General features: G+C 41.4%; 1 protein-coding gene across 1 annotated transcript in view; it reads right to left on the bottom strand.

Annotated features, from left to right (window-relative positions):
• LOC143935913 (integrin alpha-IIb-like) overlaps window positions 1–12,761 on the bottom strand; it is a 129,685-nt gene that overhangs the window by 83,313 nt on the left and 33,611 nt on the right. Inside the window, exons 2-5 of the mRNA XM_077460103.1 lie at window positions 11,214–11,347; window positions 10,332–10,426; window positions 5,999–6,173; window positions 4,959–5,008 (exon numbers count right to left, since the gene is read on the bottom strand). Coding sequence (XP_077316229.1) covers window positions 4,959–5,008; window positions 5,999–6,173; window positions 10,332–10,426; window positions 11,214–11,347 — 454 coding nt within the window. The remainder of the gene's footprint in view (window positions 1–4,958; window positions 5,009–5,998; window positions 6,174–10,331; window positions 10,427–11,213; window positions 11,348–12,761) is intronic.

The raw sequence follows: 12,761 nt of genomic DNA, 5'->3' as shown, positions 1-12,761 counted from the left end.
TGTGCAGGGTGCAGATGAGAGTGGCATTTTTGCATAAGTGACAGCGTGGTGTGAAATTGGCTAGTCCTTTGTCACGAGTTGGTGATGAGGGCAGGGATCTGATGCCCCCATTTACCATTGATACTGGGATAAATTATCATTCATAAAACAGCTATCACTATTAATTGTGTAATGCTATTAAATAAGTTTGTGTGACAGGGTCATCTTGTATTCAGAAAAATGCATTAGGAAAGAATGTGTAATTTGCTGTCTGGTTCTAAAACCATTTTCACCTTCAGTTTTCACCCTGGAGCTTTCCTTTAAAAATGGTTGACATGCCTAACTCATCTCCAACCTAACTGCTAAAAACTTCTGTAGTAGCATACATATACTTTATTAAGAGGGTGAGCCTTGGTGGTGGGAGGTGTCATTCGTTTAACTTGCACTAAAACCTTCATAGTGAAAAGAATCATGGATACTAATATCTTTTACGTTGTGTGCTACAAAACCATAGGTACACTTTAAACCTATTCTCCAGCGATTGCTGACTAGGAAGATAATAACATTTTCTGTCTGTAGCCGTCTTCAGTAGGATTACTGACAGATTTCATGATTCTCATTTTTTTTCTTAAAACTAAACTCCAGGCAAGCAAAAATAAAATATTCATACTGTGCCTTGAATAAGTATTCATACCCCCTGAAATTTTCCACATTTTGTCATGTAATGAAAAATGTAAATGTATTCATTGGGATTTTACGTGATAGACCAACACAAAGTGGCACATAATTGTGAAATGGCAGGAAAATGATAAGTGCTTTTCAAAATGTTTTACAAATAATTATCTAAAAAGTGTTGTGGGGATTTGTATTCAGCCCCCCTCCCCCAAGTCAGAACTTTCTAGAACCACCTTTCACTGTAATTACAGCTGAAAATCTTTTTGGGTATGTCTCTACCACATGTAGAGAGTGAAATCTTTGCCCATTCTTCTTTGCAAACTACCTCAAGCTCTGTCAGTGTCAGGGCTGAGCTTTTTACAGCTCTCTTCTCAGTGCTCAGGCTGTTCGGCTGTCAGATAATTACCAGCCACTTATTGGTTCCTCAGTGACTCACCTGGTTACCATTACAGCCAGTCCCTTTTGGCTATTTAAGCTACCTTGCACATTCCTTCAGGGCCTTCACCTGGTCAACATATCCAGTGTGTTTCTCTGCTGTGTTCTTGTTTGACTTTTGCCTGGCTGACTTTTCTTCAGGTTCCTGATCCTGATCTTTGGCCTCTGACAACACTGATTCCTAGCCCCGAACACCGACATGTCTGACTACCCATTTTGGCTTCCTTACCCTGGTTTTTGTTTTTGACTACAGTCATGATTTGTATTATGTTTCATACTATTACATTAAAAGTGTGATTTGTTGCATTTTCTGTCTCTGCCTGGTTCATGGTCTCTGACATTAGGCAAAGGCCATGAATTCAGAAGATGCAGGCAATCCACCTAAATGTAATATTTTTTCCAGATTGAATGAATCAATTTGCCATAGCGTTACAGATGCTCCTGATTCAAACTCCTCACCTGGATCCTCCCACCCTGGCTGTTCCAGTACAGCCAGCGTCGCAGGTCGTCTCTGCTGTTGCTCCCATCTCTGTGCAGGCACCTGCCTCTAATATCACCTCTGTGAGAGGTATGACTGGTTCTACTCTGCTTTTTGGGGGTGATCCAGTTCACTGCATAAGGTTTCTCAACCAGGTTGGAATATATTTTGAGTTGCTGCCCCAGACGTTCCCTAGACAGAAGCAAAATAGGCATCATTCTTTCTTTGCTTCTGATAGAGCCTTGGCTTGGGCAAACCCTCTATGGGAGATGCAAAATTCTGTTGTTCAGAATTACCCTGAGTTTGTGGCCTCCTTTAAAAGGGTATTTGATATTCCGTCTAGCTCCACTTCTGCTGCCAAAAGCCCCATGTCCATCAGAGTACGAGAACTGTTGCCAACTATGCCATTAAATTCTGTACTCTGGCAGCAGAACTTGGTTGGAACAATGAGGCCCTCATGGTTTCTTGGATAACATTAAAGATGAGATTGCAGCCGTAGACATATCTAGGAATGTTGAGACATACTGTATCTAGGAATCTTGAGTTGATCTCGTTTGCCATTTTTATTGATACCAGACTCCGAGAGAGACCTTCCATTAACGGGTGATTGCGGAAGCCACCTGTATGTTTTTCTCCGAGCTTTGCATTCCCACAAATGTTTCCTTCACCTCCCATACCTAATGAAATGAACTAACCGCTCCAGGTGTAACTAATACGCTCACTGGAACACACACCGGAGTGCTAGCCCCAGCTCGCCTCTGTGGTAAATTGTCAAAATAAGAAACGGCTGCACCTCACCTGGGCTCCAAGTAAAGTTTATTGGAATATGAAAATATCCAAAATGACACCAGAGGACACCAGCAGTGGTCAAGATAGACACATTTCACATAACAGAAATGTGCTTAATGATTAACATTAAGCACATTTCTTGCCTCTCCGATCCATTCTCCACCTGAAAAACCTCATGACCACTGCCTTGTCCCTCAGAATCTCTGCACTGCTTTGCTCCAGACCTATCATTCTCCCAAGGCAGCTGGTTACCCAGGGAAGAATCAACTCATATGGTCTACGTCCCAACAATTATGGTTGCCTAGTCTCAGCGCTGATGTAACTGCCTTTGTAGCCGCTTGTCCCATGTGTGCTCACCATGACACCGACACCTTCCACTGGACCTCCTACAACACATACTCAGTGGAGAGAGGCCTTGGACCCACTTGTCTATTGATTTTATTGTGGATTTATCCAACTACCAAAGCAACACAGTTATTCTTAATGTGGTTGACTGGTTTTTCGAAAATGTCTCATTGTATTCCTCTAAAGAAGAGGCCTACGTCCAAAGAACTGCCATCAATTTTCGCTCGAGAGGTCTTTCGGTTACATGGTCACCTAAGGTTATCATCTCGGAAAAGGGCAGCCAGTTTGTGTCTAGGTTTTGGTGAGCTTTTTGTGCACAGTTGGGAATTCAACTTTCCTTCTCCTTGGCATATCTCCAGCAATTCAATGGGGCCGCAGAACGGACCAAACAAGCCTTGGAGCAGTTCCTACATTGCTATATTTCTGACCACCATAACAACTGGTCAGACCTGTTACCTTGGATGAAGTTTGCTCACAATAGTGCCATCAATGCCACTTCCCGATTGTATCCATTTACGGCAAATTATGGGTTCCAGCCATCCATGTCGCCTGACACATTTGTTCCACAAGAAATCCCTGCATTAGAGGAACATCTTTGTGAACTTTGTTCCACTTGGGTGCAGATCCAAGAATCCTTACAATGTGACAGTGATAGATACAGACTGCATGCTGACCGCCAACATCTACCTGCACCCTCCTACCAAGTTTCTTCACTAAAACTTGCACTCGGTATACTGGGCCTTTCTGTATCTTTCGTAAGATCAAAACAGTGGCCTACACATTATATCTTCCTTCCTTCAATGTGTATTTCTAATTTATTGCATGTTTTCTTATTAAAACCTTTGGTGTGCCCACAACATTATGCTGCCACCACCATGTTTCACAATGGGGGTGGTGTGTTCAGGGTGATGTGCAGTGTTAGTTTTCCATCACACATAGCATTTTGTTTTTTGTCCAAAAAGTTCAATTATGGTCTCATCTGACCAGAGCACCTTCTTCCACACATTTACTGTGTCCCCCACATGGCTTCTGCAAATGGGACTTCTTATGGCCTTCTTTCAACAATGGCTTTCTTCTTGCCACTCTTCCATAAAGGCCAGATTTGTGGTGTGCACAAGTATTAGTTGTCCTGTGGACAGATTCTCCCACCTGAGCTGTGGATCTCTGCAGCTCCTTCAGGGTTACCATTGGCCTCTTAGCTGCTTCTCTGACTAATGTTCTATTTGCCCGGCCTGTCAGTTTAGGTGGATGGCGCTGCGGGAGGGTGCCGGCAGGTCCTGCGGACTTGATGTCCGCCGGTGTCTCGCAATTACTGTGTACAGAGCCAGAACAGGGAACTGCCTATGTAAACAAGGCGATTCCAAGTTCTGCCTAATGACATGTCAGAGATCTTCTGTTCCCAATAATCGGGAACAGTGATCTCTGTAATGTCCTAGTGAGCCCATCCCCCCTAAGTTAGAACACACCCAGGGAACACACTTAACCCCTTGATCACCCCCTAGTGTTAACCCCTTCCCTGCCAGTGTCATTTTTACATTGATCAGTGCCTTTTTATAGCAAGTAATAGAGTAATAATGTCACTGGTCCCCAAAAAGTGTAATTTGGGGTCAGATTTGTCCGCCGAAATATCACAGTCCCGCAAAAAATTGCAGATCATTTGCCATTACCAGTAATAACAATAAAAAAAAGTCCCTAAATCTATCCCGTAGTTTGTAGACGTGATAATTTGTGCAAACCAATCAATATACGCCTATTGCAATTTCTTTTTTTTTACCAAAAATATGTAGACGAATATTTTCGGCCTAAACTGATGAATACAGTTTTATATTTTTTTTTGGATATGTATTATAGCAGAAAGTTAAAAAAAAAAAGTTTTTTTTTTGTTTTTTTAAATGGTCTTTTTTTTGTTTATAGCACAAAAAATAAAAACCACAGATGTGATCACATACCATCAAAATAAAGCTCTATTTTTGGGTAAAAAAGGACATCATTTTGGTACAGTACAGTGTCGCACAACCGCGCAATTGTCATTTAAAGCGACGCAGTGCCGTATCGCAAAAAAATGGCCTGATCATTAAGGGGGCAAATCCTTCCGGGGCTGAAGTGGTTAAATAGAGTTGCATTAATTTTTTTTATACCTGGAGATTTGCTTTAAATATATTTCGTTATGGAGAGGTGCAGAAAGAAGCAGGTATACAGTATGTTGTTAATTGGCATTCTTTTTTTTTGTTTTTATAACTATAGGAATTGAACTTACCTTGCTTATTTCTGTGCTAAATCCAATCTCACAGTAGCGGTTATCTTTTGCTGTATAATAGAAGACACAAAGACATTTCCACATTTCAGTTATTCTTTTGTACAGGGCAGTGCAATGTAAAAAGGACAGTAATGCATAGAAGCCATTTAGAATGCCTTTATCTTATCAGCCATCGGTAAGCTAAAATCGAATTATCGTAGGTGGAAGTTATATTGCTTATCGAGTTTTTTTTTGTTTTTTTTTAAAGAGTATTTTAAGAAAAAAGTGAATGGAATGCACCTTCCCCTTGAGAGGACATCACCATGGTGTCCTGCACTCAGTGTTGTGACGCCGAGAGTTCTGCAGAGAAAATCCGCAGAGGTCCCTGCTCGTAATTTCATTGGCTTGAAAAAGCAAAGTATTAAAAAATATATATATTTGGGGTGGGGCTTTGGGAGGGATACACTTACCGCTGATAAGGCAGTACAGCCAGCCCTCCTGTACTGGGCCCAGGCCTCAGCGATTCAAAAGTGGGGCCTGGGCACCTGCTGAGCAGGAGGGTAAGTATGACATGTTTGTTTAAAAAAAAAAACACCTTTAGATATTTTTTAATAACTTTTTTTTTTTTTTATTAAAATTTTGGATTAGGTAGATTCAGCTAGCTGGGATGTAAACACAGAGGGACTCTGTCCCCAGTGGACTAGGTAGAAAGCACCTGGGTGATCTTGCATGGATGATCGCACACAGCTCTACTATTGTGCCTCGCACCCTCATTTCACAGCACAGATCAAAGGCAGAGGATAGGAGGAGAGGGGGTACGCGACACCATGGGGAGCTTGGTGTCACTGGACACAATTGGCACTCCAAAAGCATAGGAACAAAAACATGGACAGCAAACAGGAATGCATTTGGTAAGGAACTAGTGTTTCCTTGCTGTTGGTAACTCAATTAACATGCACAGGGTGAACTTCCTCTTTATGGATATGTGAGTCAAGAACCATTTCTGCGGACACTTTTTCTTGCATCTATTAAGATATATCCAGTTGCTAAATGTCACACACCATAGCGATCCCATCTGAAAAGTCTCTCCGTCTTGGTTTGTCGACAAGGAGCAAACTCATAGAAATTTTTCAGGTCCTCAGTAAAGTAGCATGCCCCTGATGGAGTCGTCCCCGAATCCCCTGTTTTGCTAGAACTGAGGTCCTCAAAGTTATAATGCTGAAGGGGAGCGCAGGCCTGGAAGAACAGGACAACAAGGTCAAATGGATTTTGAACTCCTCAACTCCGGCTCTACAATTATTCATGCCCTTCAAATAGCATAAAGGTTACAAAATGGTAGTTTAACTAGTTTTATATTGTTTGAAAGCAGCACGGTATACATTAAAATTCTCTTTTAGAGGAATTGTACACTTCCAAGTGTTTTTTTGTTGTTTTAACAAGTTATTAGTGTTGCTATATTCCTTGTGTTTTTTTGTTTTTTTAGATTTTGCCTTATCTTTTAACCTCTTCCCGTCTGCTCTATAGCTGAAAGACGGCTACAGGGTAGACCTACTTTGCCGGGAGGGCGTCTATAGACGTCCTCTCCTGCTTGAGCGCCCTGTGCACCCTATGAGTCTATGAGACTTGGCTGATCACAGATTGGAGTAAAGGGTCGATTCTGACCCCTTACAACATGATCAACTGTCAGCCAATGACAGCTGAGCATGTGATATAAAAAGAGCAGGTAATAGGCAATTTTTTCCGGCGGCTTTGAGAGGGACCTCAGTTCCGACCGTGGAGAGCCTCTGAAGAGGCTTCTGTGCCCACCTGTGCCACCTACCAGTGGCCACCAGTGCCATCTACCAGTGCACACAGTACCAACCATCAGTGCCCTATAAATGTCACCAATCAGTGCCTCATCACCAGTGCTGCCTATCAATACCACCTACCAGTGCCCATGAGTGCCACCTACCAGTGCCCATCAGTGCTACCCATCAGTGCCACCCATAATTGCCACTCATCAGTGCCACCCATCAGTGCCCCCTATCAGGGCCCAATAGTACCGTCTTATCAGTGCCCATCAGTGCCGCCTTATCAGTGCCTATCAGTGTTGCCTTATCCGTGCCCATCAGCGCAGCCCATCAGTGTCCATCAGTGCAGCCCATAAGTGCCCTTGAATGCAGCCCATCAGTGCCCATCAGTGCAGCCTCATCAGCAAATATCAATGACATTTTTTGCAATACAAGAATGGAATTTTACATAAACAGTCTGAATATCATACATCGAATTTCCATATTTATACATAGTAAAAAGAAAAACATAACAATTCCTTCTATTTCCTTTACCTCTTGCTTCCCTTATAGTGTAATATATAAATCCAAGAAAAAAAAAAAAAGCTAAGTTGATGGTAATGTATGGGGACGACGTCGAGGAAACTCCTCCCTCTGAATTCGGTCCCACATACCCTATGTCTGGTCCTGGGTTGGTACTATTCCCAGCCAGGCCAAAGTTTTATTGTTATCTTCCTATTTCTCATCTCCCCCCTTTATTTCCATCCTTGTTTACCCCCCCCCAAAAAAAAATTTAAATCCCACCCCAAACCACCCCCCTCAACACACCCACAAACCAAGAAGGGGAGGGGGAGAGTGGAAATTCTCATCTCCTTCCCCTATATCTCCCCCTCCTCCCCCTTAGATCGCATCAATCTGTCTCTTTCCCTCCTCCGAAGAGATATAAAGATTCCATGGTGTCCATATTTCTAAGTAGGTTTTTCTTCTTTTCCTAGCTGTCCATATTAGGTCTTCCATCCTGTTCACCTCCTCAACTTTCTTCAGCCACATGCTCACACTAGGGGGTTGTGTCTGTTTCCACCTAAGTGTTATACATGCCTTGGCTGTGTTTACCAAGTGACACAGGATGGAATTCCTATATATGTTCCCCGGGATCTCTGACAAATGCAAGAGAAATACTGCTGGGTCCTCCCGTATTTCTACTTCACTGAATTGTTGAATAATCTCTCGTACGTCCTTCCAATATTTCTCAATTTTTGGGCATGACCAAAATATATGTAGAAAATTTCAAATGCAGAACAGATGCAGAAAAGGCTTTTGACCGGGTAGGGTGGGGGTTCATGTTCTCGGTACTCCGACATATAAAGTTAGGGGGGAAAATGATAGGCTGGATAGCAAGTTTGTATGAAAAACCTACAGCTCAAGTAAGAGTAAACGGAGTGGTATCTTCATCCTTTCCGATAACAAATGGGACCAGACAGGGATGTCCACTGTCCCCTTTGTTATTCGCGTTGACCCTCGAACCACTGCTATGTAGAGTAAGGCTTAACAGGCATATCCAAGGAATAACCATAGGAGGAACTCATAATAAAGTGGCAGCATATGCAGATGATACGCTTTTTACAGTGACGAATCCGACAATTTCGCTCCCAAATCTATTTAAGGAAATTGAGGCATACAGTATACTATCCTACTTTAAAATAAACTGTTCCAAGTCAGAAGCCTTGATGATAGCAGTCCCAGAGAAAATGACGAGATTAATAAAACTAAATTACAAATTTAATTGGACGGATCAAGGCCTGAAATATTTAGGAATAATGATTGCAACAGACCCCAATAAAATATATGAATTAAATTTTGCACCGGTATTGAAGATGGTACGTGGATGCCTGGAGAGATGGCATAGGGGAATACATTCTTGGTTTGGAAGAAATAATATAATCAAGATGAATATTCTGCCAAAACTCCTGTACCTCCTCCAGGCAATTCCAATTCTAATGCCAAGGAAATTTTTTAGAACTATACAAACATTATTCATGAAATTTATATGGGCAGATAAACAACCAAGGATACGGAGGACACTATTAACATTACCGAAGCAATACGGGGGACTGGCAACACCGGACATATATAAATATTATCAGGCAATACATCTAGGCCGACTGTTGGACTGGTGTCGACATGGAGACCAGAAAATATGGGTAAATTTAGAGCAAGCACAATGTAGGGAGCTATTACATAGGGCACCTTGGTGCTATAGAAACCTCACATCGGATACGAAGTTACATCCTACAATAGGACCCACACTACAGATATGTTACAATCTCTTAGTTAAGAATAAGATATCAACACAGATATCCCCTCTAGTCCCTATATTAGGTAATCCCCGATTCATACCAGGCATACAGAAAGGACCTTTTGACAAGCTGATTAAAAAAGGAATATATCAAGCCTCGCATTTCATAAAAATAGGCAAATGGCCAACAATGCAGGAGATGATGGATAGAAAAGGCCCCTTCCAATTAGATTTCTGGCAGGCGGCACAACTAGGACATTTTTTAAGTACAGAGATAGTGCCAGAGTTATTAGACCGTGGCTACACGCCATTTGGGAAAATCTGTATGGAAAAGGAGCCAATTACGCATGTAATTTCGAAAATGTACGCGTTATTGATTAAACCAGTAGAAAATTTTCAGCTACCCTTCTTTCGGAAGTGGGAAATAGACCTAGGAAGGACTTTTTCCGAGGAGCAGAAGAAAAATATGATACAATCTATCTTTAAAACATCAACATGTACAAAACTACAAGAAACTAATTATAAAATAATTTCACAGTGGTACAGAACACCAGAAAAACTTCAAAAATATTTCCCTCATACATCAAGTAAGTGTTGGAGGTGTCAGAAAGAAGTGGGAAATTTTCTACAAATATCAATGAAATTACCCGTTTGCAAAAACAAACTATGAAACATGTTTGTTTGTTTTTCAAGAAAGTTCAATTTGTGTGAAAAAAATGATAAAAATGTAATTTGAGCACAGCGTAGCATTGACCACACAATTGTCATTCAAAGTTTGACAGCGCTGAAAGCTAAAAATTGCTCTGAGCAGGAGGGGGGTTTAAATGCCCAGTAAGCAAGTAGTTAATGATGGGCTCACATGTTTTGTCTGCAGTTTGTAGTGCACAAGAACAATTTTTTGTTGTTATAAAGAACATGTATAATACATATCAGAGAATTCCCAGAGCACTAAACAAAATAGGGTAGCTATAGAGGCAGCACAGCAGACAAAATAATCTCCCTTAGTCCGATTACTGAGAATGATACATTGCTTTGCTTTGAAAAATGAGACTAGAGCACCACCTGTTGGCTCAATAGAACACTATATAATATTACTACGCAATATTCTATAGTTACCTAACCTAAAAACATGTATAACATTTTTGTTTTTTGAGTCCTGATCATGATAAAATAAAGAAAATTTGTACAAAACCACTATACAGTTACTTTAAAATAATCATGCCTAATTTTTAACTTTGGTTCCCTGTGATAGGTGTGTTACTTATACACTTATCTGGGTGATGCCGCGTCTATATATATTATAACAGAGTAAAAAAAATAGAATCATACCACTATGCTGGACTCCCAAGTTTTGACAGTTGCTCCAAGCCACTGATCGGACTTATAAATGGTTATTCTCCCTTCGCCGTTATTAAATGTGTCTCCTGTGAATGGCAGAAGGAACAAATACCAGATTTAGAATATAGTATCAGTGTCTCAGTGGTTGAGAGCATAAGGACAGACAGGGGTGCCCAGAATGGAAAAATCTGAAAAAACTGGTAAAACAAACTGCAGGTATCTAAAGTAGACAGGAGCACATTTTTTTAAACAATTACAATTTCAAGATTATCTCTGTTTGTGCATACTGCTGCCCAGAGCCAGATCATGCACAAGGCAACCTTGGTGGACATCCAGGGGGCCCCAGCTACAATGTAATTATTGCAATCCTTGCCGTACACACCAATCAGAAAATTGTGTGAAAAATGAAGCGATTGTACGATAAACTGATCGTTAGTACATGGCTTTCAAGAACCGATCGCGACCGGTCATGCAAAAATATCCAATGAGACAAGCATGAAAAATTTTCTACTATACCAGATCATATGTTTTCTGTTTAATCAGTACAGTTTTCATCCAAAACAATACAAATACAATACATTACATAGTTTTCTCATTTTTATTCTGTCGTACAAGAATTTTTGTAACTTTAGTAACCTCTTAATTTTCTATATGGCGACTAGCATGCGAAAAGAAAAAAAAACAGACGATCATGTGTACTTGGCATTATCTATGTCAATTGGTGGGTTAGAGAAGGGGTTAGAAATGTTGCCAAGGGGGAAACTCTGCTGCCCATAGATGTTCATTCTTATAAAGAACTTAAAGAATGTACTAGTGATATATAGAAAATAATTATATTATTATACACTTTATTCAACTCATGTTCAACTTTACCTGATTTATCGTCAAAAGGTATAAGGGAGCAGCTGCTGGTCTGTGACCCCCATGGACATAAGAACACACCTCCGCCACTACTGACATTCGCAACCAATGTGTTCAGTTTGGGAGCCCCCACAACTATGTTCATTCTATGAGAAGAAAGCAGGAAGATTTATGTGTCATGCAGACATGTATCATGTACGGTACTTAAAAAGCTAGAAAAATCGAACAACAAACATTTTTTCAAGCTGTGTTAATTTTAACTTTTCCAATGATTTTTATTGTTTTGAATTAGGAAATAGTAAAATACATTTTAACAATAGACGATGTATATTTCCATATACAGTGCCTTGCAAAAGTATTCACCTTCTTGGCATTTTTCATGTTTTGTTATCTCACAACCTGGAATTAACATGGATTGTTTGAGGATTTTAATTTCATTTACAGAACATGCCCACAACTTTGAAGACATTTTTTTTTTTTTATTGTGAAGCAACAGATAGGACAAAATAACAGAAAAAGTCAATGTCCATAACTATTCACCCCCCTAAAGGCAATACTTTGTAGCGCCACCTTTGCGGCTATCACAGCTCCAAGTCACTTTAGATAAGTCTTTATGAGCTTGCCACATCTTACCACTGGGATTTTTGCCCATTCTTCCTTGCAAAGCTGCTCCAGCTCCTTCAAGTTGGATGGTTTGCGCTTGTCAACAGCAATCTTTAAGTCTGACCACAGATTTTCTATTGGATTGAGGTCTGGCTTTGACTAGGTCATTCCAACACATTTACATGTTTCCCCTTAAACCACTCAAGTGTTGCTTTAGCAGTGTGTTTGGGGTCATTGTCCTGCTGCAAGGTGAACCTCCGTCCTAGCCTCAAATCACACACTTTGTAGAAGGGGGCCTGCAGAATCCCTTTGTAGTAGCAACTGATTTACTTGAGAAGAATATATGTAGATGTACTACTGATCCCAGCAAGTCCAACGTGCAAATCCTGCCCTCCCTCCTGGCTGCAGCGACTTGACACAAACTCCCACAGTCTCTCCCTCTGGCTCTACATCCAGCTCCCCTGGAATGTCTCTTCCAGATCATTCCACTGTGCTTTCCACTCACGACACCTGTCCTGGATCCTTCCTGAATGACTTTACTCCGGACCAACTGTCCTCCAGCTCTTGTTCCAGGACACCTCTCCATGACCCTCTAAGGAGAGGCTCCCTACCAGCTCCAGAGCTCCCCGCCTTAGGTACACCCCCCCCAGAAATAGGGGTTCCCTCAGACATGATAGTCTAACACTCCATTATCCAGTTCACCCAGCTGACAACTCCCCCCCCTGAATAGGCTGACCATGGGTATATGTAGGAGGCCTGCCCCCTGCCAGTCCTAGTTGGGGATTGGTCAGAGCTCCTCACATGCACCCCATGTCACTCCAGCTCTCTGCCCTACCCCTTTTCCAGAACATTCTCCCTGGAAACAGAGGAGGCACCCAAGAGCTGAAGTACATGTCAGACACCTACTGCTATACTAAACCACTCCCCTGCCCCCAGATGAAAATAAACAGGCCTAGC

The sequence above is a fragment of the Lithobates pipiens genome, unplaced genomic scaffold (assembly GCF_037356315.1).
Source record: "Lithobates pipiens isolate NorthernLeopardFrog02 unplaced genomic scaffold, aLitPip1_a1.2 Scaffold_28, whole genome shotgun sequence".
Lineage (NCBI taxonomy): Eukaryota > Metazoa > Chordata > Amphibia > Anura > Ranidae > Lithobates > Lithobates pipiens.
The sequence above is the reverse complement of the archived record's forward strand: the minus strand, read 5'-3'. Positions and strand labels throughout refer to the sequence as shown.